The sequence below is a fragment of the Sorex fumeus genome, unplaced genomic scaffold (genome assembly GCF_029834395.1).
Source record: "Sorex fumeus unplaced genomic scaffold, SorFum_2.1 ptg000072l, whole genome shotgun sequence".
In the NCBI taxonomy this organism is placed as follows: domain Eukaryota; kingdom Metazoa; phylum Chordata; class Mammalia; order Eulipotyphla; family Soricidae; genus Sorex; species Sorex fumeus.
Genome location: NW_026606129.1, coordinates 9,706,022 through 9,732,614, shown reverse-complemented (window position 1 = coordinate 9,732,614; position 26,593 = coordinate 9,706,022). Strand labels below are relative to the sequence as shown.

Here is a 26,593-nt window from a genome sequence, read left to right as displayed (position 1 = left end):
ACCAACATTACTTTGATCTTATGTTTTGGTTCTGGGGCCACAACCGACGGGGCTCAAGTCTCACTGTTAGCGCGAAAGCAGATTTTCCTGTGCGGGTGAGATCTTGAGAATTGTATGAAAGATTTGCAGACGAAACTTGGAAGACTGAAAGTTAGATTATTGTACAGAAAAGGTCGGTGGGTCCGGTCCCTCCTCAGTTGTCCAGGCCTCCCCTTTACCTGTGAGTATCACCAGTCCTGTCACTGCCCAGCCCTGTGAATGCCTTCCCTGTCTTGTCCCACGCGGTCTCCTTGCCTCCCGTGAATGGCGGCCAGGTCCTGTCCCTGCGCCACTCTCTGTCCTGTGTACTTGTCCCAGGCTCCCCAGCACATGTGCATGGGTGACATCCCTGTGCTCTGGACCTGTCCCTGGGCCTCCCAGCTCTACCCCAGCAGTTCCCATCGTCCTGTCCTGGCTTTCCCAGTCTCCGGCCACATGCACGTGGGTGAGACTCCTGTGCCCGGTGCCTTGTCACTACCTGGGCGTCTGAGCCCTGCCTGTATCCTGCCCCTGAGCGGCCCTGAGTGGCCGCCTGCACTGGGCCCCGTGTCTGTGTGCCTACATGATATGGGGAGAGAGGAGAGAGTCCAGAGAGCATGAGGTCTGCACACGCACACAAAAGAGAGACAGAGAGACAGAGACAGAGAGAGACAGACAGACAGACAGACAGAGGGTGGGGAGATGGAGAGAGTAGTACAGAGAGAGAGGGAAGAAGAGAGAGTAGGAGGGAGAAAGGGAGGAAAAGAAAGAAGGGAGAGAGAGGGAGGGAGAGATGGCCCCCGCCACCCCCACAGCGAGCTTCCTTCCAAAGCTAGTTCTGTCTCTGTTGCCTTAGGACATTGATTATTTCCCTGCTGTGGTTTTTACATCTGAGTCTGAGAGATTCTGCGTCTGCCTGTCTCCTTCTGAGTGATTCACGCAGCCTGATACTCTCCAGATACATCCACGTAGCAGCAAATTGCACCACTTCATCTTGTCTTAAAGGCAAGCACAATTCCACCATCTAAATCTGCCAGTTTCTTTAGCCACTGACAGAAACTGGCCAGGCTGTCAGTTTCCTTATTCATCCGTCCTTGGCTACTTGGGTTCTTGTACACTAGGGTTGCTTCTCTTTTCAGGGCCTCTGTTCTTATGATCAAACATTTAAATTGGTATTTTTTTTAAGAGGGCTGGAGCGATAGCACAGCGGTAGGGCGTTTGCCTTGCACGCAGCCAACATGGCCGACCCGAGTTCGATTCCTCCGCCCCTCTCGGAGAGCCCGGCAAGCTACCGAGAGTATTCAATATGCCAGACACAGTAACAACAAAGTCTCCAATGGAGACGTTACTGGGCCCGCTTGAGCAAATCGACGAACAACGGGAGGGCCTTTACCTTTACCTTTTAAGAGTGCGTCTTGGGCTGGAGAGATAGGAGAGTGGCTAGGGCACTTACTTTGCTGGCAGCCAAGCCCTATTTGATCTCAGGCACTGCCTATGCTCCCCCAAGCACCGCCAGGTGTGATCCCTGCAGAGAGCAGCACAGGCCTGCTTCTCTCCGTGTGTTCTTTTTATTTTATTTTATTTTTGCTTTTTTGGGTCGCACCCAGCGATGCTCAGGTGTTACTCCTGGCTCTGCACTCAGGAATCACTCCTGGCAGTGCTGGGGAGGTTGGGGGGGGTGACTGGAATGCTGGGAATCGAACCCGGGTCGGCCACGTGCAAGGCAAACGGCCTGCCTGCTGTGCTATTGCTCCAGTCACTCTGTGTGTTCTTTTAACCCTTCAAAATCTGCAGTTCCAGGGAACTGTATAGTACAGCAGGTAGTATTTGCCTTGCACGCGGCTGACTCGGGTTCAATCCCCAGCATTCCATATGGTCCTCCGAGTACCTCCAGGAGTGATCCCTGAGTGCAGAGCCAGGAGTAAACCTTGAGATTCCCTGGGTGTGACCCCAAAATTACTAAATCTGCAGTTCCAGCTGGGTAGGAAGGAAGGGTCACGTGGCACCCGCAGGTACTAATTGGCCCTGGATTTCACAAGTGCACAGCGCTAGGCGATGCAAATACCAACTCATTCAAACCATCTGCAAGCCCCACGGGCGGTTTGCAGGTTCTTTAAGAGAAGGTGCTTTGCAGGCGATCGGTCCTGCAGCTCACGCGTGCCATCCGGCGGCGGCACCCGCCGGGCCAGGCTGCAGTGCGCTCCTCCCACCGCCGGAGGTCGCCGCAGAGCTTTCGCGGCCGCCGCGCGCGGGGCGGGGCAGCCTCTTGGAAGGAGCAGGCGCAGCGCGCACGAGGCGGAGCGTCCTCTTGACAGGCGCAGGCGCAGTCCGCGCGGGGCGGGGCGTCCTCTGGGGAAGGCGCAGGCGCAGTGCGCGCGCGGGGCGGGGCCGGGGTAGGCGTGCGCGGCTGGGCAGGGCCGGCCAGTGCCCCCGGCCCGCGCCGCCGGGCCCATGGCGCTGCAGGCGCTGCCCAGCTCGGGGGTGGCCTTCCGCAGGATCCTCGCCCACTTCCCCGAGGAGCTGAGCCTGGCCTTCGCCTACGGCTCGGGGGTGTTCCGCCAGGCGGGGCCCAGCTCCAACCAGAAGGTGAGGCCGGCCCCGCGCGCTGACCCCCGGGGAGCGTGTCCAGGGGGCACGGGGCGGGCAGCAGGGGCGTGCCGGGGCCGAGCAGTGCGGGCAGCGTAGGGGAGGACCCCGGAGTCCGGCTTGAGCCCCCTGCAGGGGACGCTGCTCTGGGCTGCAGGTGACCCATGCACGGCCGAGCTGGACACGCAGAGAGGGGACCCTCCCGTGGTCCAGTAGCCGGCGAGCGGGAGCCCGCCAGTGTCCGCGTGTCCGCAGAGCTGGGCAGGAGACGGCGTGCCACCCCCGCCGCTGTCCTCTTTTCCCGGCTGGTCAACTAAAGGGAACAAGGTTTGCTCCCCAGCAAACGGGTGAGACGGGGGTCTCTTTGCTGGAGGGTGGGGGGGTTAGACTTTGCTTTCCGACTTACTAAGAAGAGGGGGTGAAGGTGTCCTCCAACGGGAGGGCTCTTGCCTTGCACGCTGCTGACCCAGGTTCCAGGCCCAGCCCCGGTTACTGTCCCCCAAGCCCCAGCAGGAGTGATCCGGGGCTCTGAGAAACGGGAGCAAGGGTCGGATGAGCACCTGTCTTTGCACAGCTCAGGCCGGGAGGTGGGTTTTCACCTGCTGGAGGTCCCCCAGGGCCCCATGGCTCTTGGTCACTTTTAGGGAAAGAAGGAATTGAGTGGCCCTGGCCGCGGGACCTCCTGGACCCTGGGAGCTGGGTCCAGGCTTGCAATGTGCCCTGGGTTCCAGTTTGCCTGTCACTTCCTGGTGAAGCCCAGACACCGCCCGACTCTGCTTTCTGGTTCCTCTCAGTATACCAATATTTAGTGATCCTTGCCCTGTTGACCTGTGAGAAATCAGAGATGATAGGTGCAGGAGAAGTGAGTTTATTGTGGACTATTTTTTTTCTAACATCCTTGAATGTTAAAAGAGAAAAAAAAAGAATAAAGAAACGCCCCCCTCCCTAGATCTTTGTATTCCCAGTTGGTGGGAAGCAGACCCTGCGGCCAGCTGGGGTTCCCCCTTTCCCGTCCCTCCCGTGTCCCTCACCAGCTAACACTTCCTGTGTTCCTCACCAGTTAACCTTCGCCCCATCAGATCAGCCCCTGAGCTCACAGCTCTCGTTTCTCCCCTGGGATTTGGTCCTTGGCGTCCATGGGGCTCTCAGCAGGAACCCGCAGCCTTGTCTGACCTCACCTCTCTCCCGGCCTGTGCCCCCCACATTTCACCCAGGGCAGTAACCCCTCCCCTGGAAGTTCACTTGCTGCTGGCAGGTTTTCCTCTGATCTCCGGCCTACTTCTCAACCCTCCCAACATTGTCCAAGACTGAGATTCATCAGATTTTTAGGAGAATGCAACTTTTTAAGAGCTGATTTATTTTTGGGGTGCCAGCATCTAACACAGGGGCAGGTGCTCTACCAAGAGTCACATCCTTGGCGCGAGGAAAAAAGGAAGTTTATGGGAATGTGTCTCCTGGCTCTCAGTGGCACTCTCCCACTCTCCTCTCACGCCCATTGAGTGACAGCTCCCTGAGGGGCTCACAAGGGGCTGGTGGTTGATCTGGAGAGAGCTCAGTGCCCTGAGACCTGGGGTCAGTCTCCAGCTCTGCAGGGTCCCCCAAGCACCGCCAGGAGCGAACCCCGATAATGGAGTGGGCAGTGGCTCCTGACAGTGCCAGGTGTGTCCCCAAGCCAGAAGGAAAGTCCAGTTGGCTGAGAGATGGGGTAGCCCAGCCTGTCTCAGCTGGGGGCCTCGGGACCCTCCCCCACACCTCCCAAGATGTTCTAAGGGGGACACAGATAAAAATTGCTTAAGTGTAGGGAACTGTGGCATAAGAACAGGGGGCCGTGGGAGGAACCCGGCCCAGGTCAGGAAGCTGGTGCGGTCATGGAGTGATGATCACATCGGGATGGGCACATCTTGCAGGAAGCGCTGGTGTCTGCCCCTGCTGGGTCTGTGGCAAGAGACTTCCTGTCCCGGGGCTGGAGTGATAGCACAGCAGGTAGGGCATTTGCCTTGCACACAGCTGACCCTGGTTCATTTCCCAGCATCCCATATGGTCCCCCAAGCACTGCAGGAGTAATTCCTGAGTGCAGAGCCAGGAATAACCCCTGTGCATCGCCAGGTGTGACCCAAAAAGAAAAAAAAGAGAGACTCCCTGTCCCTCAGCTTGGCTTCATACAAATCTGGAAAGCAGTGACCGTGCACGTGCCTAAGGGGTGAGGACTCAGGCTGGCATGACAACACCGTAGACGGACGTCCTCGCCAACTGTGTCAGGGCACCAGGTTCTACAGGTTCCAGACTTCACGTTTTGTTCATAACCGTCCAGAGTGGCAGAGTTGTCTCCACTTGGGATGGTAAGCTGAGCTGTTCTCTCCTCCTGGCAGGATGCGATGCTCGACTTCGTGTTCGCTGTGGACGACCCTCTCGCCTGGCATTCGAAGAACCTGGAGAAAAATTGGAGCCATTACTCCTTCCTCAAAGCCCTGGGGCCCAAGAGGATTGCTGCCATCCAGAACAACTACGGCGCGGGGGTGTACTACAACACGCTGGTCAAGTGTGATGGGCGGGTGAGTGCTGCCCGGTCTGCCCAGGGGTGGCGAAACACCTGCCCCAGGGCGTTCTCCCAGCAAGTCCCGAGGGGTAGAGATGCTGTTTAGTTTTCACGCGTGACGGTTTTTTCCTGTGCATCGAACTAGAGCAGGGACCAGAGAAACAGCACAGCAGGCAGGACCCTAACCTGACACGCTCCCAGCCTGGGTTTGATCTCTGGCACCGCATCAGAGTGATGCCACGAGTGACCCTTGAGCCACAGAGCCAGGAGTCAGCCCTGAGCACTGTTGCCCGTGCCCTCTGACAAGGAAAACCAAACCGAACAACAAAATTGCCTGTTAGACAGATGTCTGGGTCCTCCTCGAGTCTCCACTCAGTCAGGCTGGGATGGGCTTGGGGGTCTCTGCTTTTGAGATGAATGAAGCCACAGCCGCTGTGGATGGACCGAGGCAACACATGGCTTTTATTTTTATTATTTATTTTTATATATTTATTTATTTATTTTTGCATTTTGGGGGGGTCACACCCAGTGATGCTTAGGGGTTACTCCTGGCTCTGCACTCAGCAGTTACTCCTGGCAAGTAACTCAGGGAGCCATATGAGATGATGGGGATCAAATCCGGGTTGGCTGTGTACAAGGCAAATGCCCTACCCACTGTGCTATCGCTCTGGCCCCAACATGTGGCTTTTTGACAAGAAGCCACTGTATTGTGAGATGGCGGCCGTGGTATCGTGACCCTCCGTCCCCACAGTTCAGATCTTTCTTCTCATGAGGACTCTCGGTGTCTGCTCTCTTGGCAGAAAGGATCCGCATTTTTAGGAAAATCTCTTCTGATCCAACATGGCCGACCCGAGTTCGATTCCTCCGCCCCTCTCGGAGAGCCCGGCAAGCTACCGAGAGTATTTGATATGCCAGACACAGTAACAACAAAGTCTCCAATGGAGACGTTACTGGGCCCGCTCGAGCAAATCGACGATCAACGGGAGGGCCTTTACCTTACCTTTACCTCTTCTGATCATGGTAGAATTAAACAGTAGTAACAGAAAACATGTCACAGAAACTTTCAGTATCCAGAAATGATCCACTTAGTGGATAAAGAAGGGGGAAATTGTCCAAAATGAGAAGCCACTTAGTGGAGAATAATTTTTGTTTGAATGGTTGACCCACACCCAGTGGTGATTGCTTGAAGGCCCTCAGCTCAGGACCAGGGGACCATGTGAGTTCTGGGCACCAAACCTGGGACTCCCACATGTGGAACTCACCCCAGCCAGTGAACTCTCTCTCCCTGGCCCTAAATGTTGGGGGTTTTTTGTTTGTTTTCATTTTGAGTCATACCCAGCAATGCATAGGAGTTACTCCTGGCTCTGCACTCAGGAATTACCCTTGGCGGTGCTCAGGGGACCATCAGGGATGTTGGGAATCGAACCTGGGTCGGCCGCGTGCAAGGCAAATGCCCTACCTGCTGTGCTATCTCTCCAGCCCCAATGTTTATATTTTTTAAATAAAATATTTCAAATCAATCTTATGGAACCTAGATAAGAGCACAAAAAGTTCTAATGAAGCAGGGGGGAAAAAGGAATAGAAAGTATAAAAGCAGAAATCAGTAACATTGGGGGAAAAAGAGAAAGATCTGAAGTCAAAGGATTTCTAAAAAGTCAGTAAAATCGACAACCCTCTAACAAGTCGCTGATTTTGTTTTTGTTTTTGGTGTTGGGCCACAATAGCTGGCAATGCTCAGAAGTTATTCCTGGCTCTGTGCTCAGGAATTACTCCTGGTGGGACTCAGGGACCTTATGGGATGCCGGGGATCGAACCCAGGTCTGCTGCATGCAAGGCAAACGCCCTCCCTGCTGTGCATATTGTGAGTATCTCTCCCGCCCACAAGTTGCATCTTTGTGACCCTGGTTCAGTGTCTTGCACCCCACATGGTCACCCAAACACTGCCAGGAGTGACCCCTGAGCACTACCCGCGGCATGACCCTTATGCCCCCGAATAAAGAAATTGAAGATGTCACTAAGAAGAATGGGAAGGAACTGCTCTGACCAGAAATTAGGCTTAGATGAAACGAGCCTGTTCCATAAAAGCCATGAAATACCACAGGATGGAGCACAGGAAATGGGACCAATGAGTCCTGATGTTTTTCCAACGGACAAATAAGATCTCTTGAAAAAGAACCAAGTCCTTTGGGGCTGGAGCAATAGCACAGCGGGTAGGGCGTTTACCTTGCACGCAGCCGACCCGGGTTCGATTCCCAGCATCCCATATGGTCCCCCAAGCACCGCCAGGAGTAATTCCTGAGCAAAGGGCCAGAAGGAACCCCTGTGCATCGCTGGGTGTGACCCAAAAAGCAAAAAAACCAAGTCCAGGGGCGGGGTGGCTCAGGCTGCCGTGCAATTGCACCCCTGCTGCTCCCAGAGTACGTGTGAGCCCCTGAAGCTGACGGAGGGCGGCTGGGCCAGGGTGCAGACCCTCACTCAGACAGATGCTTGACACTCCCTCAGCCACTGCCAGTCATGGGTACAGCCCCGTCACGGGAACATCAGCTGAGGCAGGGAAGGTCCCCGGGCCAACGCCACCTCACTCCGCACACCGCCCACCAGGAGTGATCCCCGAGCACTGCCAGGAGTAAGCCCTGGGCACCGCTGGGTGTGGCCCTAAGACAGACAAAATGACTGTGAGACAGACCGAGGCGGTGATGTCCCTGAGGGCATGAAGCCACGGGCTGGTGCTGTGGCCAGAGCCAGGAGGACCACAGACACGGCCTCGGGCGCCCTCCCAGAGCACAGCTGCTGCAGCTCCAAATGCTTCCCACCAGTGCTGCCGGCTCCAGTAGCCAAAAGTTTGGACCCCGCTGGATGCCAAAGGACCTGGTGTTGCTTTTTTTTTTTTTTTAATTTATTGAAAGCTTTCAGGTTTAAGTCTCGGTCATGCAGTTATCAAACACATTTCCCCTTCACCAATACTTATTTTTCACCACCAAGAACCCCAATAACCACCCCCCCAACCCTCCCAATGCCTGTGAGGCAGATGGATTCTAGTTAACACTGTACTTTGATTAGACTCATTGTTTTGATGAAAGATGCACCATTATTATTTAGAGTTTACCCCCCCCCAATCAGACATGCTAAAAAGGCATTGTGAAATAATTTGTTTTCTACAGCTGGTTACAAGAATCAAATGATGTCGTGTGGCCGCAATGGTGGCCACGCGATTTTGGATTTCCGATATTTTACTTATTAAGCCTGGAAGTATTTCTGCTGAGAGTCAGATAATTATGAGATTGGTTTCTGTGGCTCTGGAGCCATGGCCGTGCCAGAGAGCCGCTCGTGGGGGGCAACTCATGACCTCGGTAGGGCGTGAAGGATGAGCTGGGAACGCCCCCCTTCCCATGAGGTTTCAGTCGCCCCATCACGACCAGCTCATACCTGGCTTTCCATAAAGCTCCGAGGCAGCTGCCATCTTTCTTTCCAGAGGGAAAAAGGCGGAAGGGACAACACCCTTCCCCCCTCCCCCCCCCCCCCCGAGGGCCCGGGGGCTTTTTAAAGTTGAAATTCTGCAGCTGCGACTTCTCGCATCGTTTTCGATTATCTCTTCCTGAGCAGGCTGTCTGGCTGGTGACATCCAGCAGAGTGTGTCTGTGCACGGTTACTGATGCCACTGCATTGTGTCACCTGGGGCTGCAACGGTCAGGGGCCCCTGTAAACCCCCCTGCTGGACTGCCACTCCCTGTGCTGGTGAAGAGCTTTGCTTGGTGAATGCTGCCTTGGAATGATAAAAGGGTTCAAAATGGCAAAACAGATCCGCTGGCTAAGAGCTGTTGGCGAAACTTTTCAAGAAATACAATTTGCAAAAGATTTGGCAGGCTGCTGCTTGAGAGAAATGCGCGCGCACGCACACATACACACACACACACACACACACACACTCACGCCATACACACCCACACACACTCACACACCCATACTCACATTCACACACCCACACACACACACTCACCCAAACGCATACACACATGCACACGCATACACCCACCCCCACACTCACACAACACACACTCAAACACACACACACACCTACACATTTGTGCACACTCGTGCATACGCACACGTGTTCTCTGAGTAATAGCCTAAAGGAGGCGCCCAGCTGAAGGTCCCATTCGTAGCCTTCCCCAAAGTGCGGTGCTGCCCCGCAGCTGAGAACAGGGTGCCAGCCAGCAGCCCCTGGCTAGAGCCGCCACAGGGCAGGGTGCAGGTGTAGTTTGCAGGGCGGATTCTGAAGCACCCAGGAGGGGGCTCCCTGCCCTGTTCCGTGACACGCGCCTTCTCCCCCTGCAGCTGATCAAGTACGGGGTGATCAGCACAGCAGCCCTGATGGACGACCTCCTCAACTGGACCAACTTGTACGTGGCAGGCCGGCTGCAGAAACCGGTGAGTGGGCACCATGGGCATTCCGCCTGCACTCCTGGCCCCAGCGGGGGGTGGGGGGGAGCAGTTAGCACAGCTCAGGGCACAGGTCCCTGGCATGGCCACATTCGCCTGGTAGCCGCTGGTACGTGACAGTGCCAGGAAGGCAGTTGGCGGCACTCAGCCCCGTCACTGCCCCCCGGCACACTGGGGCCACAAGAGAAGGTTCTGGCAGGGTGGATCTAGAACGTTCTAGGGGGAACAGGATTGGGCAGGGCCAGTGCCAATGCCCCGACCTCGCCCACAGTCACCGCGTATGCCCTTTCCCCAGGCCCGTCACCACGATGTGTCCTGTGTGCTCCTCTCTCAGTGCTCTGAGGTTCTGGGTTCAAGAGCAGGCATGAATCGTTCTGGGGGCTCCTTTTAGGGGCCAGCAGCAGATGGCCCAGCCCCAGAGCAGCTCCAGAATCCTCGGCTGTCTCCGTGGGGGTTTGCCCGTGGGTGTGCCAGAAACAGCAGGGGTGGTCGTGCCCGCGCGGTCCCGCTGTGGGTTTCGGGGGTGGTCCTGGGTCGTGGCTTGCCCAGGATCCTGCTCCCTGGCCTGGCTGCTGGACAAGGCAGCAGGAGACGCCCGTTTTTAGCCGGACGCAAATGCGCGCGACCTCCAGGGGGCAGCAGAGACCCAGGCTGGCCTGAGTAAGAGCGAGAGGCGGTCTCAGGAAGGCTTAGGAGATGGAACCTGAATTCTTGTTTCTGTGTGCCTTAAAGAAAGAGTTACATGAAATGATATTGTCTGGCACTAAAACTATCTTCCATGCTGCAAATTTAATCAGTAAAACTTAAGGGTTTTTTTTTTGGAGGGGTGGATTGTTTTTTAGGGGGAAGGGGGGCTGGGGGAGCTTTGTTGGGGTTTTTTGTTGGTGGTGGTTGGTTATTGAGTTTTTGAACCACACCCATCAGTGCTCAGGGGTTACTCCTGGCTCTGCACTCAGGAGTTACTCCTTGCTGGGGCCGGGGGACCATATGGAATGCCGCGGATTGAACCTGGGTCACCCACGTGCAAGGCAAATGCCCTGGGTGCTGTGGTCCTGCTCTGGCCCCAGAAGTTAAGTTTTTAAGAGAAATATACAGAGGGGATGTGGGACTCTGTTTTCAATGGCGCCTTCGGCCAGTACTTTTTTTTTTTCAGTATTAATTGTCATTTCCTAATAATTCCTATTAACAGACTATTTCCTATTCTAGCACAAGTTCAGTGTTTGTGTTTTGTGTTGTTTTTTGCCTTGTGGTATTTGTTTCACCCTGGAGTGTTGTGAGGGTTCCAGCTAGCGTTGCTGTGGCGGTTGACACTCAGGGGCCACCTGGGCCGTGCCTGGCTGGTGGTACAGGGATCGGGGGGGGGGGGGGGACTTGGGGGGCTTGTGCCTCCCAGGAGCCACGGCTCTGCCCAGTCTTGAATGTTTATTTTATTTCATTGGAGGGGGGGGGGGGCTCTCTGGGTGGTGCGCCAAGCTTGCTCCTGGCTCTGTGCTCGGGCATTACTCCTGGCAGGACTCTGGGGACCCTGCGGTGCTGGGAACGGGACCAGCCTCACCATGCCTCTGTGTGCTGCTGTCCTGTGGCTCTGACCCTCCGACTTTAAACTGCAACAGTATCATCCTCTGATACTGTTGCTGCCTTCACGATCATGATCATCTTTGGTCATTGCCTCTAGCAGGCCCCAGTAACGTCTCCTTCATCCTAGCCCTGAGAATTTGAAGTGCCGTATTCAAGGCTCTTTCAGGGTTAGGAGAATGAGACCCATCATGGGTTGCTGATGGGTTGCTGCCTTGTTAAAGGGATTTTCCCCCTTTTTGTTGTGGCCACACCCGGATGGGTGGGGCCTGAGCTTGGCTGTCTTGGAACTGTTCCAGTATTGCCCCCCCTTCACTCTCGCTCTTTCCTCTCTCTCTCTCTCTCTCTCTCTCTCTCTCTCTCTCTCTCTCTCTCACTCTCTTGCTCTCTCCCTCCTGGCCCAGCAGTGCTCAGGGATTACTCCTGGCTCTGTACTTAGGGATCACTCCTGGAGGGTTTCAGGGGACCCTATGAGGCGCGGGGGATCAAACCTGGGGCCAGCACCTGCAGGGCCCGCGCCTGCCTGCACTGCTCTTGCCCCGGCCCCATCGCGTGTCTTTCCCTCACTCGTGATCTGAGGTTCTCTTCCATGCACACCGTTGCGCGGCCCTTCCGTTTGCCGTTTGCCGTCGGGCCTGCCTCTCTGCACTCGGCTGATTCACCTTTTCTGGCCAGGAAGCTCCTGAAGTAGGAAAATCCCCGCCCCGCTGGGGCCCAGAACCTGGAAAACCTGATGGATGAGTCTGGCCCCGCCCGCTGGAGAGCATCCTGAGGCTTTGAAATGCAAAGAGGGAGCCTCGGGTGCCCCTCCCCGTACCCTGGGCTTGCTGCTGGCTCCTAAGGGAAGCATCGAGGGCCGGTGGTGGCCGCCCACGTCCCTGAGCGTCCCTGAGCGTCCCTGAGCGTCTCGTTCGGCCTCGCTGTTCAGTGTTTCTGCCAGTTCCTGCCGCTCCTGGTTTGGCCGGCCCGGAGCCCCTTCTGAGTGCCTCAGCCGCGTTGTTTCTTGGTTCGTTGTGATTCAGGGGCCGTCCGTGGGCGCCCCACCACACATGACTCCCTCTTTCTTCTCGTCTGAAAGGTGCCCACAAATCTCCCGAGCTGGGCTTTTGAAAGCCCCTTCAGCGGTGCCCCTTCCTCTCCTTGGCACGGGGGCCCCGCTATCTGCACGGCCCAGGTCGGTGCCTTCCCAGGCGGATACAAACAGCCATTCAGCCGCCCGCCGGGCGCTGCTCCCTTTCCCAGGCCTCCCTGGCCGCGCCTCAACAGTCCGCCGGCTTTTCACTCTGGCCGCCACATGGCCTCTCGGCGGGGACCGCCACCAGCTCCACCCGCCCAACGCCCAGCCCGGACGCCCGCGTTTCTCACCCCGTTCATGCCCACGTTCTCCATCTGCAAAAGAGCACGGGCTGCTTGCATTTTTTTTTTTTTTTGGCCACACCAGAAATGCTCAGGGATTACTCCTGGCTCGGAGGACCATATGGGATGCCAGGGATCAAATCCGTGTTGGTCACACGCAAGGCAAACACTATAAATGCTCCAGGTGCCACAAGCTACTTTTTTTTTTTAATCACCTAAGTAGAACAACTTTCTTTAGGCCCAACAGAAAGATTCATTCTTTTTTTTTGAGGGGGGGGTGGGTCACACCTGGCGATACCCAGGGATTACCCCTGGCTCTGCACTCAGGAATTACCCTTGGCGGTGCTCAGGGGACCATATGGGATGCTGGGGATCGAACCCGGGTCGGCCATGTGCAAGGCAAACGCCTTACCCACTGTGCTATTGCTCCAGCCCCTATTCTTTTTTTTTTTTCTTTCTAATTTAGCTACCAAAAGTATCCTGCCCACACGGCAGAGTCTGGCAAACTTCCCGTGTCGTACTCAATATGCCAAATACCAGTAACAATGATGGGTCTCATTCTCCTAATCCTGAAAGCGCATTGAAATGGCTCTTTTAAAATCTCAGGGCTAGGAAGAAGGAGACGTTACTGGCGCCTGCTCGAGGAAATCGACGAACAACAGGATGATCGTGATCGTGATCATGAGTTTATCTTATTGAATCACCATGAGATACAGTTACAAGCTTTCACGTTTGCATTAGAATCACACAATGATCAAACACCCATCCCTCCATCAGTGCACATTCCCCACTACCAACATCCCCAGTATACCCCCCTTTCCCACCCTCCCACTAAGAAAATGAAGATTGGAGGAGTCGGTCGGGATGGGAGATTTGTGCTGAACGTAGATAAAGGAGCAAGCATGATAACCTCTCAGTATCTGCATTGCAAACCATAATGCCCGAAAGTAGAGAGAAAGTATGGGGAATATTGTCTGCCATGGAGGAAGATTCATTCTTTTCCTCTTTTGAGTCCTTAGCATCTGCAAACTTCTTTTTGTTTCCTAGAGCATCTGCAGAACCCTCCAGAAAGAGGGGAGGGCCAAGAGCACTGACCCCTCAGGTGATTGAAGCACCATCCAATGTGCCCCTGCTCCTGGGGGTGGGGGCTGACATCTGACCCCGGGTCCCCTTTGGGGAAGTTGGTCAGGGTGTGAAGGTTGGAGTTAGATGTTTTGCAAAGTCCTTCTCAACATGGCTCTAGCTAAGATGTTAACCAGGGCCAGCCATGTGGCTTGGTGGCACAGCTCAGGCTGGTGTGGGTGAGGCTGGGACTCCATCCCCCGGTACTGCCCCAAAAAACACCCACTGGGGCTGGAGAGACGGTACAGCAGGTCCCGACTCTCCAGCCTTGTACCAGACTGGCCCGGGTTTGGTCCCCAGCATCCCAGGTGGTCCCCTGAGCATGGCCAGGAGTGATTCCTGAGTGATTCTCTCCAGCCTTGCGCCAGGCTGGCCCGGGTGTGATCCCCAGCGCCCCACGTGGTCCCCCAAGCCCACCAGGAGTAAACCCTGAGCACTGCCAGGTGTGGGCCCCACTCCCCCATTCCCCCCACCCCGAAGAGTCAAACACCTCTGTCGGAGAGCCCCGGCATCTGCTCCCACCCAGCACCCCCTGTAGACGGTGACCCCCTGGCCCCCTGCCACGGGCCACCTTCTCATCCCACAGCTCGGCCACTGCCTATTCCCCAGCCCACCCCAAGGGGTGCCAAGCTGGGAAACCCCTTCAGACCGCTGATGGCACTTTCAGGTCGGGTCAAACTATGATTCACCTGCTGCCGGCTGCCCCTCCGGCCCCCAGAAATTATGTTTTAACAGAGAAAAGAAAGCTGGGCCGGACCCTCTAGACTGGAGGGGAATTGGGGGGCCGGCAGGGGTGTGCTCAGCTCTGGGGAGTCCTTCGTGAGGCTTCTGGCCCTTCTCTGTCCAGGAACTTGGGCCATCACGATAGTGGCAGGTGATTCCGGCCCAGGTATCTGAGCCCAGTGCCACCAGGAGCAGTGTCCACGGCAGTTAACACGGAGGGCCATCCCGGGGTGCCCACGGGATGTCACACCTGCCACAGTCCTGAACACAGCCCCGCTGCTGTTTGGGGTCCCAACACCGTGGCCACAGGATCCCCTCTGCCAGTGTCCACTCTGTAAGAGTGCATGGCCTCTGAGGCGTGCACACAGCCAGGCACACTGGGCGTGTGCTAGTTCCGAGTCCTTTCCCTGGTACCTGTGGTCTCCTGAACTTGCCTGGCACAGCCCCCATGGCCCGTGGGCAGAGCGCTGGGCATCCCCAGCACTGCTGGAAGTGGCCCTGGTTCAGAGAAACTTCTGTCGTGTGTGACAGTGAGGTATATGGTTTGGGTTTAGGTTTGGGTTTGGGGACACATTCAGCGATGCTCAGGGGCTACTCCTGGCACTGCGCTCAGGAATTACTTCTGGACGTGCTCAGGGGACCATATGGGATGCCAGAGATCAGATCCGCCCGGGTCAGCTGCATGCAAGACAAGCGCCCTCCCCGCCATCCAATCACTCCTGTCCCAAATGGCAGGGTGCAGTTTGAGGCCACTCTCCAGAGCAGCCTGGGCGCCCGCAGCCTCGCACTAGCTCACGTGAGGTTCGTTGAGGTCTGCCAAGCGGGAGTGTCTGGCTGAAGCCCCCCCAGTCCCCCACCCCTGTAGTGCCTGGGACCCGTCTTGCCTCTGCTCAGATTCTCCAGCCGGCTCAGCAATTGTCCCCCATCGTCCCCCATGCCCCACACTCTTTCTAGTGTGGCCGGTTTTCTTTTGGCTGAGCCCGTTTCCAAATTAAGCCTCACCTGCTCGGGTTCTAGGTGGCCAAGAATAGCGGTGACTTCTAATTAAAGAAGTGGAAGGCAGGCCGGAGCCATATACAGCAGAGAGGGTGTTTGCCTTGCACATGGCCAACCCAGGTTCAATCCCCAACATCTCATAGGGTCCCCGCGCCCACCAGGAAGGGTTCCTATGTCCCAGCACCAAAGAAAGAAAAAGACGCGTGTCCAGGTGGGCAGCGGGCCGGGCCCAAGTTTTGCGTGCAGGAGGAACCTGGGAATAGTCCCCGAGCGGCGTTGCGTGGCCCCCGAGATCAAGCACACAAGACGTGCGCGTGTCCCGTTTTCTCTCCTGGCCTGGGCGCTCTGAGGGCAGCCTGGTGCCTGCGTCCCGTCGAGCCAGAGCAGGACTCACATGTGGCGTGTCTTCCTGGACGTTCTGGCTCCTCCTGCAGGTGAAGATCCTGGCCCTAAGCGAGAACGCGGGTCTCCGCTCCGCCCTGGACAAGAACCTCCGGAGTGCAGTGAGCGCGGCCTTCCTCATGCTCCCCGAGAGCTTCTCCGAGGAGGACCTCTTCACCGAGATCGCCGGGCTGTCCTATGCAGGTGGGTGCACCAGGGGTCCCCGAGAACCGCCCCCAGGTCCAGGCCCGCCCTGCCCGCCCGGTGTCTGCGTTGGCTTTGGCACCTGTTCAGGGAAGTTCCCGCGGTGCAGAGAACCCCCTGGCCTTCCCTCTGGGGCATCCCCAGCCTGGGGTCTTCTGTCTGTCCTGTCTTGGGCCGGGGACGGCTGGGTTCACCTTCGTCACTGAGCAGCTTGTCTCCACTCCGGCAGGACATGGTGCTCGTCCCCCTCTTGCTGAGACTCAGCCCAGCTCCTGTGGCCCAGCCCTTGTGGGAGACCCTTTCCAGAAGGTTCCTCCAGGCCCCTTCATAGCTGGAAAGCCAGGGCCTGAGGGGAGCTGAGCCAGCTGGGCTCAGGCTATGCATGTGGGGGCCCGGGCTCCGGCCCTAACACCACAGGCCCCCCCAAGCTCTGCTGGGGTCCCCCCCACGTGTGGCTCAAAAAATGAAAGGGAAAGAAAGGACACGTCTGGTGGCCCCTGCTGGGGCCCATGTCTTGGCCCATCTGGTGGAATCCGGCTCGCTAGTGAGGGCGCAGCGGGGTCTGGGCCACAAGTTCCAGGGTGAGACTAGCCCGAGGCGAGAGAGCGAAAGACGGTGTCGTGTCCTGTAGCTACAACTGCCCCTTTGGCAGCTGGGCAGAACTTCTGAGCCCTGAGAATATTCCAGATTTCCAGGACCCCCACTGCTGTTTCGGTGGTCTGCCCCGACGCTCATTTTCCACCGGGCCCCTCTGTTCCCAGCTGTCATCTGTGGTCCCTGCTGGGTGATGTTCCTCGTTTCTCCCTCAGCCTGTGGGCCAGGGAAGGCAGCAGCCTCGTCTCCTGGTCCCAGCCAGCAGGGCACATTTGTCCCCATGTGCTGGGCGCGTTTGTCCCCGCGCCTGGACGGCTGCGGCTGGTGCTCCAGCTGTCTTTAGGGCCTACAGCAGAGGGGCTCCCGGGGGGCCGCTGGACTCTACTTGTGCTCCTCCCGCCAGGGGACTTCCGGATGGTGGTCGGCGAGGACAAGAGCAAAGTGGCCAACATCGTGAAGCCCAACATCGGCCACTTCCGGGAGCTGTACGGCGGCGTCCTGCAGCAAAGCCCCCAGGTGGTGTACAAGATGCAGCAGGGCCGGCTGGAGGTGAGGGCTGCTGTGGGGACGCGGACCACCCGCACGGGGACAGTCCCCATCAGTGCAGAGCTGCGTGCTGCTTTAGCTGGCTGCCTGGGACTCATGGGCACAGGGTGTGTACATGTCCCTGAGGCGGGAGCAGGGCGGGAGGGGAGGCCACGGGGCCCCTGCACACGGGAGTGTGACCAGGAAACATCTGCCTTGTCTGGGTGATGCTGAACAGAAGCTTCACTTGGCCTGTGGACATGCTGGCCCTGCCCATGGCCTCCTGCCCTCCCAGCCCTGCTCGCCTGACCTCGGCACATGCTCTTCCGGGTCATTCTGCCACACCTGGATGGCACAGGCCAGGGGGATGTTGGTCTTTCTTGTTTCTTGTTTTTTCATGAATGAGCTCAGACGTGCTTTTTAATCTGAAATCTGTTTCCCCCAACTTGTTATATCTATGATGTTTGGAGCCTTCACTAGAGAAGCTTCCAAGGCCTTTTTTCCAATAATATTAAGTATTTGAAAAGAAAAGAACATTTCCTTTGAAGTCAAAGAAAAGTAATGTGGGTTTAGGATTATTTTCTCTTTTTAAGTTTTTTTGGGGGAAAAGGGCTTGGGCTGCACCTGGCAGTGCTCGAGGGTCACTCCTGGTGGTCCCCAGGGACCCCTGTGAGAGCAGAAACACTCAGGCCGCCCGTACGCCCAGCATGAGCTCAGCTCCTCAGCTGTCTCTCTGGCCCAAGGATGGTGGTTGATCGGGTTTGGTTTCATTTTTGTTTTAGGGGTCACCCCCAGTGGTGATCAGGGCTTACTCCTGGCTCTACACTCAGGGACTCACTCCTAGCAGACTCCTGGCAGACATCATATAAAATGCCAGGGATGGAACCTGGGTTGACCGTGTGCAGGCAAATGCCCTACCCACTGTACTCTCTGGCCCCTTGGCCCAAAGCGTTTCATTCATTTGTTTGGTACTCAGGGGCTACTCCTGGTTCAGAGGTTACTTTTTTTGCTTTTTGGGTTCACACCCGGCGATGCACAGGGGTTACTCCTGGCTCTGCACTCAGGAATTACTCCTGGCAGTGCTCAGGGGACCATATGGGGTGCTGGGAATCGAACCTGAGTCAGCCGCATGTAAGGCAAATGCCCTGCCCGCTGTGCTATCGCTCCAGCCCCTCAGACGTTGCTCTTCTGGTGCTTAGGGTACCATATGATGCCGGGAATGGATCCGGGGCCTCCTCTATGCCTGGATAAACAACCCGCTGGACTCTCTGTGGCCCTTGGAATGACTTCTTTGTGTGATAGAGTTTGGTCTGTTCTGGCAGTGCTCAGGACTGACTCCTGGGTCTGTGCTTGGGGGTCACTCCTGGTGATGTTTGGAGGATCAGATGTGCTGGGAATTGAACTGGAGGCTGCTGTGTGCAGGGCAAGTCCCTGAGTCCCTCCCCTCTGCTTTCCCCCCCAACCCCCCCCCCACACACACACACAGATTACTTCTTAGAATCCATTTGCTTAGCTCTGTCTGGAACTCCTGGAGTTTTCTTTTTTTCCCACCTCTTTCCAGTTTCTTTGTGTGTTTTGTTTGTCTACGAATGACCAAATTTAGGGCTGGAGTGATAGCACAGCGGGGAGGGCATTTGCCTTGCACACGGCCAACCCGGGTTCGATTCCCAGCATCCCATATGGACCCCTGAGCACTGCCAGGGGTAATTCCTAATCACAGAGCCGGGAGGAACCCCTGTGCATTGCCGGGTATGACCCAAAAAGCAAAAAAAAAATAAAAATAAAATAAATAAAATAAAACCTTCCCTTCTGTCAGTGTGACTGCACATACCAGCCTTACTTTGCTCAGGGACGAACTAGTGTTGTGCAGTTTTTGTTAAATAAAATCGTAGAAGAATGAGTGAATTCCGTTTAATAAAAAAAAACAGTTGGTTGTCTCTGGAAAAATCAGAATCTAAAATTTAGTACATCCATATGTCTAATGTTTTTCCTTTCTATTTTCTGAATTAAAGCTCAAACACAAACATTTGTTGAAAGAAGAAAGACAAATTCTTACTTGGAAGAGAATGTGGTGGGTTGCTGAGGGTCGTGGTACTGATTCTGAACTTGGCAGGCCGGCAGGCTTCAGAGGAGTCTGTAAAAATTTCATTCTCTGGGGCTGGAGCGATAGTACAGCAGGGAGGGCCTGGCCTTGCACGCAGCCGACCTGGGTTTGATCCCCCGCATCCCATAGGGTCTCCCGAGCACCGCCAGGAGTGATCCCTGAGCACCTCCGGGTGTGGCCCCAGAACAACCAAAGCAGAAGCCACGCCTCGTGTTTCCGTGAGTCGGGAGCCGGATGCCTCAGCTGTTCTCTTCCCTCAGATAGACAAGAGCCCAGAAGGTCAGTTCACACAGCTGATGACCCTGCCCCGGGCCTTGCAGCAACGGATCAACTTCCTCATGGACCCTCCCGGGAAGAACCGAGACGTGGAAGAGACGCTGCTCCAAGTGGCCCATGACCCTGACTGCGGTGATGTGGTGCGCCTAGGTAGGTGTGTGGCTGGCCTGCGCAGGGGGAGGGCGGGAGGCCTCGGGGAATGGAGGCTGCAGACAGAGGCCGGGCCTCTCTCTCCCGCCAACCTGCCTGCCCCTCAGGAAAGAGGGGCCAGAGCTTCTGTTCTCGGCTCTCAGGCCCCCCCACCCATGTTCAGGAAGAAACCGTGTTTCTTGGGGTCCCCAGGGCCTAACTTCTAGAAGCTTCCGCGCAGAGCTGTGGCATCGCTCAGGGCACGCCAAGAAGGGGCTCTGCTCTGCCCTGCAACTCCCCCAAGAGTCACCTGTGGGCCCTGTAGGGTAGCCTGTGTCCATCCGCACCCCTCTGCCATGACGCTGACCGGAGCCCCAGAACCATCTTCCCCAGAGGTGGGCGTGAACAGCCCAGGATCCAGCCCCGGGAAGTGTCTGAGATGGACGGACTCACACTGCCAAGGCCAATGGCACACGCTCATTGCCAGCCCCGCCTCTGTGGTGACGGCTGCGTGGTCAGACGCCACGTGCCACCGCGCCCGGCGCTGACCCTGCTTTGGAGTGTGGGAGCAACACCCCCGACGCTTCTCTGAGGGGTTCCAGAGAGTGTTTCTCTCCGGCAGAAGCGTCAGCTTTTCTTTCTAGGAACCAGCAACCTGAAACGCATGTCGTAAAAATGTTTAGCTGTTTGTTTAGTTTGGGGCCACACCCAGCCGGGCGAGTCTCGGGGGTTACTCCTGGCTCTGCACTCCAGACATTCAGGATTACTCCAGGCAGGGCTCGGGGGTCCTTCTGGGACACCAGGGCAAGAGTCCTGCCTGCCGTATTCTCTCCTCATATTTTTAAATCATGAGATGGGGCTCCTGGTGGGGCTCTGAGAATCATATGGAATGCCAGGGACCAAACCATGGTCAGCCGTATGCAAGGCAACTCCTTGCCCTCTGTACTGTCTCTCTAGCTTTGAGAATGCCAGCTTTTACCTCTCCAGCCTAGACTTCTACCTTGAACTTGTCTACATACATGTATAATTTTAAACTTAGTACATCCGAAAACCTGGCAGGCTACCGAATGTAACCTGCCCACACGGCAGAGTCTGGCAAACTCCCCGTGGCGTACCCAATATGCCAAATGCCAGTAACAATGATGGGTCTCATTCTCCTAACCCTGAAAGGGCCTTGAATATGGCACTTTAAAATCTCAGGGCTAGGACAAAGGAGACGTTACTGGGGCCTGCTCCAGGCAATCGACGAACAACAGGACGATCATGATCATGATCGTGAGATGGGACTGGAGAGCGAGACAGACACGGCCCAGCCCATGGCCAACCCGGGTTTTGATCCCCACATCACAGAGTGGACATCCCATCCCCTCCCCCCAGACACCACCAGCTGTGACCCAGCTCCCCAGAACAAAATCATAAGCACCGTGGGGGTGACCTAAGCCCCCCTCCCCGCCTGAAGGTCCATCGCCTGCCTGAGCTGGCCAGTGGCCCCGCTGGCACCTCCCACCTCCCAGTCCCTCTGCATCCTGCAGGCCACCTCGCTGGGAAGAACACAGGGTGGGTCTGTGAGTGTTGGTCAGTGGCTGACCTCTGCCTCTGCCGTTCCCCCCCACAGGGCTCTCGGCCATAGTGAGGCCGTCCAGCATGAAGCAGAGCGCCAAAGGCATCCTCACGGCAGGTGAGACCCAGAGCCACCTCCACCCTCCCTCTGTGCTGACCCTCCCTCTCTGCTGCCACTGTGAGGCCGCTGAGATGGGAGTGAGATGTGAGATGGGACATGGCTGACCCTGAGGGCGCTGGGTGGGGTGTGGCCCACTGCGAGGGCCCTGGGTCGGCCTTGGGGCAGGTCAGCGCCATCCCTGCTTCTCCTGCTCAGGGGCGGGTCGGATGATCAGCACACGAGGCAGCTGCTCTGCTGGGGGCTTCCTGCGCGTGGTGGGGCGGGCCTACTCGCCGCACCCCTCCCTCCCAGTCTGTGGTCTCTCTGCTTCTGTAGTCAGCCAGAGTGGGCGGGGTTTGACCATGGCTGTGGTGTCCCTAGGGCGCTCGCCTGCTGCTTGGGGACCCTCTGGCTCCCTGAGGAACAGGTTCAGACCACATGTGTCTGAAAGCTGTGCACTATGCGTGTGTGTTTGTGTGTTGTGTCTGATGTATAGTGTATGTACGTTTCTGTTGTGTGATATGTGTCAGTGGTGTATTGTGTGTGTGTGTGTGTGTGATGTCTGATATGTCAATGGTGCATAGTATGTGTATGTCTACGTGTGGTATGTGTGTGCTCTGTTTGTATTATATGGTGTATGTGTGTGTATGCTGTGTCTGGTAGATAGTGAACGTGTGGTGTATCTGGAGTATTGTGTGTTGTATTGTGTGTGATATGTCTGGTGCATGTGTGTGCATCTGCCTGTGTGTCTGTTTGAGTGATGTGTGGTGTGTAGCGTTTGGGTGTCTGTACGTGTGTGGTGTTTCTGGTGGGATGTCTGTGGTGTCTAGTGTGTGCATGTCTGTATGCGTGGAATGTGTCTGCGCTGTCTAGTGTGTGTTGTATACGATGTGTGGCGTATAGTGTATGTGGTGGGTGTAGTGTATTTTGTGTGGTTTGTCTGGTGCATGTGTGTGCATCTGTGTGTGGCGTGTCTGGTATATGATATGTGTTTGTATGTGTGCTATGTGTCAGGTATAGAGTGTATGTGTAATGGGTGTGTGATGTATGTGTGTGATATGTGTGTATGGTATGTGCAGTGTATGGTATATGTGGTGTATGTAGTCGGTGGGGAGGTATACGCGGGGGGCTAGTGCAGGGGTGTGGTGTGGGGGTGTGTAGGGGTGTGGTGTGGGTGTGTAGGGTGTGGTGTGGTTGTGTAGGGGTGTGGTATGCAGTCTGGGTATATAGGGGTGTAGCGTGCAGTCTGGGTGTGTAAGGGTGTGGTGTGGGATGTAGGGGTGTGGTGGGGTGGGGTGTAGGGATGTGGTATGGGGTGTAGGGGTATGGTGGGGGGTGTAGGGGTGTGGTGTGGGGGTGTAGGGATATGGTATGGAGGTGTGGGGTGTGGGGCGTGTAGGGGTGGTGTGCCGTCTGGGTGTGTAGGGGTGTGGTGTGGGGGTGTAGGGAGTGGTTGGTGTGGGATGTGTAGAGGTGGGGTGTGGAATGTGGTGTCAGTCTGTGTGTCTGTATACGGACATGTGGCGTGCAGTCCATGGGGGTGGCACAGTGTGTGTAGGGGTGTAGGGGTGGGGTGTGCCTGGTGTCCGGCCGCAGCTGCCGTCCGAGTCCCCACGTGCTGGCCCTGCGGCTGCTTTCTCTCCGTTCCGTCGTGACGTTCCTTTGTCATCCTGCGTCCTTCTGGGCCGCACAGAAGCGCCGGGTCACTCCCGGTGGCAGGACTCGGACCCTCTGCGGTGCCGGGCAGGGCCCCCTGCCGAGCCTTCTCTTTTTTTGTGAAAACGGTGATGTTGCCGGTGGTTGTTTTTTACCTCCCCCCTCAGGGTGGTGCCGGCAGGATGACAGGCATCGCCAGGCTGTCGGCGGGCGGCCTTGGGACCAGCCGGGCTGGCCGGGGGCTGAGGAGGGCTGTGGCCGTGTCCCCTTCCTGCTCGCCTTTTGCTGTCCAGAAGAGGCCCAGAGTCCCCCCTGGTTTCCCGGCGTCTGTGCAGGACCGCACTGGCCCTTCCAGAGAGTTCTCCCAGGGGCAGGGGTGGGTGTCCAGCACTAGAAAAGTCTGAGCCGTAGCAGGGGACGGGGTGTGTCCACCAGTGTCCAGCCCCCACTTGTGCCCGCGCTGCTGCCCCAGTGCCGTCCAGGGCCTCTGAGGCGGGCGGGCGCCCCTCACCCGGGTGGGTGGGAAAGCCGCCTCCCGTTCCGGTCCCGGCTCTGATCCTCACGTGCCGAGGGCTCGGTGCCCCCCGGTTTCCAGAGCCCCGGGACTGCGCTGGGCTCCGCTCGGCCCCACAGACAAGGGGTCTCTGACTCGGCTTGGGGACCCACAGCTGCTGCTTCTCCCGCTCTGACTAGTGGTGCAGGGCAGAGCCCGACGGCACCGCAGAGGAGCGCCCGCAGCGGACGGGGTCCCGGCCCTGCAGCAAATGGGGGTCCCTGCCTGCTTTTGCACATCAGCTCTGGGGAACAGCTGAGCTTGACCCCTCCACTTTCAGTGAGGTGATGGAGGAAATGGAGCCCCCTCCCCCCACTCCTAGTGCCTGGGGGTGCCCCCAGGGTCTGGAGCCGGAAGTCAGGAGAGGAGAGCTTGGCCTCACCCTGTGCCCTCCCACTGCATCCTGGGGCAGAGCCAGACCCTCTTGCCCCCACAGTGCTGGGCCCATCTCCCGTGGTCCCCAAGGCCTCTGATGGAGACATGGGTCCCCCCTGGGAGGGTGGACATTGGTACAGTCGCAGTGCCTGCCATGGGCTATCAGAGGAGCACCAGATTCTGTCTCTCCTGCTCCGTCCTGGGGCCAGGACTGGGGCTCCTCACAGCCCGGCCCCCCGTGGCTCCCTCTCTGGTGGCCTGGCCTGGGCTTCTCCGTGGACACACGCCAGAGGCCAGGCACCTGCCTCAGAGACCCTCCTTACATGGGGCGTCACTCTGGGCTGACCTCACCGGCTCACACGGTGCATGAATGTCCGGCCTCGGGGGCCTCGTCTGGACCATCGTCCCTCCCCCCAGTACCCAGCTGCACCCTGTGGCCTGTGGGCGAGCCCTCGGGCAGCTCTCGCTGCCGTTTCCCTGTGACTGAGAAGCTTGGGCGCTGGTTCCTGGCGTGTCTGGCATGTGAGAGCCTGTGTGGCCCGTTTGCTTGCCGCCTGCCATGGGCTTCGTCTCTCCACTCTGCCCCTCATGCCTAGCGACTTTGTTGTCTGGTGTGGGAAGTTGTTTGGTTTTTTTTTTTTTTTTGGTTTTTTTTGCTTTTTTTTGCTTTTTTTTGCTTTTTGTGTCACCTGGGGCTGCACAAGGGTTTCTCCTGGCTCTGCACTCAGGAATTACTCCTGGCGATGCTCAGGGGACCCTATGGGATGCCGGGGATCGAACCCAGGTCGGCCTCGTGCAAGGCAAAACGCCCTACCTGCTGTGATACCGCTCTGGCCCCAGGTGTGGGAAGTTTTGCCCCCTGTGGGCACATTGTCACCAACGGAAAGGGAGGACGGGAAGGACCGTCTCATCGGCTGTCCTCTCTGAGCAACCCTGGCCTGGACTTAGGGATACTCACACCACCCCAGGGATGTGTGTGGACCCCCAAGATAAGAGCCAGCCTTCCTGCCAGGTGCCCACTGGCCACCTGAGCCTGGGCATCGTCGCCCCAGAGGCTGCTCGGGTCGGGACAGCTGTGTCCTGGAAGCGCCTGGGCGCGGCCCTTCCCCGGGTGGCTGTGACTCAGAGCCCAGAGGCTCTGTTCACCCCTGGGTGCCGCCTGCTCTCCTGACTGGTTTTGGCTGGAGTTTCAAAAAAGCAGCTTACATAACACCGTAACACGGCTTCCATGGGCGAGCGACATGGAGTGGTAGCCCCGGAGAGAAACCGGAACGGGCAGCGTCTGTGGGCAAAGTCCACCCTGCGTGAGCTGCCCCCAGCCCCCTGGCGCCTCCAGTTGCTGAGAGGACAGGCCACGTACAGGCAGTGGTGGTCCCCAGAGAGGGCACACCTGGCAGGAAGTCTCCAGACTAATCCTGTCAGCTAATTGTAGCGCTGGCCAACCTGCACTGCCGGGCGCCTCTCCCTGAGATGTCTGTCACGGGGTGTCTCTCACACGGGGATGTCACTTACCAGGGTATCTCTCACCAGGATGTCTTTCACAGGGTGTCTCTCACTGAGGATGTCTCTCACCAGAATGTCTCTCACCAGGATATCTCACATAGGAGTGTCTCCAACAAGATGTCTCTCACACAGGGTTGTCTCTCACGGGTGTCTCTCACACGGGGGTGTCTCTTAGCGGGGTGTTTCTCACCAGGATGTCTCTCTCTGGAATGTCTCTCACAGGGTTTCTCTCACTCAGGGGTGTCTCTCACCAAGGATGTCTCACCGGGGATGTGTCTCACCAGGGAATGTCTCTCACCGGCTGTCTCTCTCACGGGGGTTTCTCATACAGGGATATCTTTCACAGGGTATTTTTCACAGGAAATGTCTCTCACAAGGGGTCTCTCCCAGGGATGTCTCTCACAGGAGTGACTCAGTAGGTATCTCAGATGTGTCTCTCACAGGGGTGACTCAGGGGGTGTCTCAGAAGTGCCTCACAGGGTGCCTGGGGAGAGTAAGTAGGCCCTGAATGGACGGGGGAGTCCAGGGAGAAGTCAAGAAGGGGACCTGGAATCCACACAGGCATGACAGGGAAGTGGCTGGTGGCTTTGCAGCATCAGGAGACCCGGGACACGTGGCCAGAAGGACCTGAGGCCAGGATGTGGCACACACAGTCTCAGCCCTGTCCCTCCTTCCCGCCTCTCCTGCCTCCCAGGGACCTGGCACCACTTTCACTCGGGGCATCCCCTCAGACCCTGTCAGGCCTGTCAGCCCGTCTCTCATCCCTGGGCTCCAGACAGATGTGCCTCCACCCAGTCACCCTTGGGGCCCTCACGGTCTCTTGTCTTCTCTTCCAGGCATAAAAAAGTCCCTGGTATATAGCTCCCTAAAGATGCACAAAATGTGGAAAGGATGGCTGAGGAGAACCCGCTGACGTGGCTGACTCTGACAGACCTGGCGCACCGAGTAAAGTGCTCCTTTTGGACAAAACAGTGCCTGGCTTGGCGCCTTACTCCCGCCTGAAGGGGCCCTGCTCACGGGGTGCTTGGTGTCTTAAATGCACGGGTTCGTCCCTGCAGGAAGCACCCACCCCCTGCCCCCAACACTTCCTGGGTGCTGCCTGCAGAAGCCCCGTGACTGGTCTGGAGCCTGGGGGCTGGAGGGAAGCCATGCACGGGCCCGAGGGGTTTGGGGCAGGGGGTCATCTCACCCTGTGCGTCGGGGTTTGCAGGGACCATGTGGCTTTGGGTACGTGGCCCCATGTGGGAACTGAGAAGCAGCTGCTGAGGGGGTAATGGGGCC

General features: G+C 57.2%; 1 protein-coding gene across 2 annotated transcripts; it reads left to right on the top strand.

Annotated features, from left to right (window-relative positions):
* The first annotated feature begins 2,407 nt into the window (after positions 1 to 2,407).
* Positions 2,408 to 26,321, top strand: TAMM41 (TAM41 mitochondrial translocator assembly and maintenance homolog). 2 transcript variants are annotated; one of them, XM_056129624.1, is made up of 8 exons: positions 2,408 to 2,604; positions 4,974 to 5,156; positions 9,476 to 9,568; positions 15,787 to 15,937; positions 16,935 to 17,080; positions 19,421 to 19,586; positions 21,181 to 21,243; positions 26,149 to 26,321. In XM_056129624.1, the coding sequence occupies exons 1-8, from the start codon at positions 2,470 to 2,472 to the stop codon at positions 26,223 to 26,225; spliced, it is 1,014 nt and encodes a 337-aa protein (XP_055985599.1). In that variant the 5' UTR covers positions 2,408 to 2,469; the 3' UTR covers positions 26,226 to 26,321. The 2 variants fall into 2 exon arrangements, with proteins under 2 accessions (XP_055985599.1, XP_055985600.1); XM_056129625.1 differs by having other exon boundaries at positions 19,421 to 19,590; positions 26,149 to 26,305.
* The last annotated feature ends 272 nt before the right edge of the window (positions 26,322 to 26,593 follow it).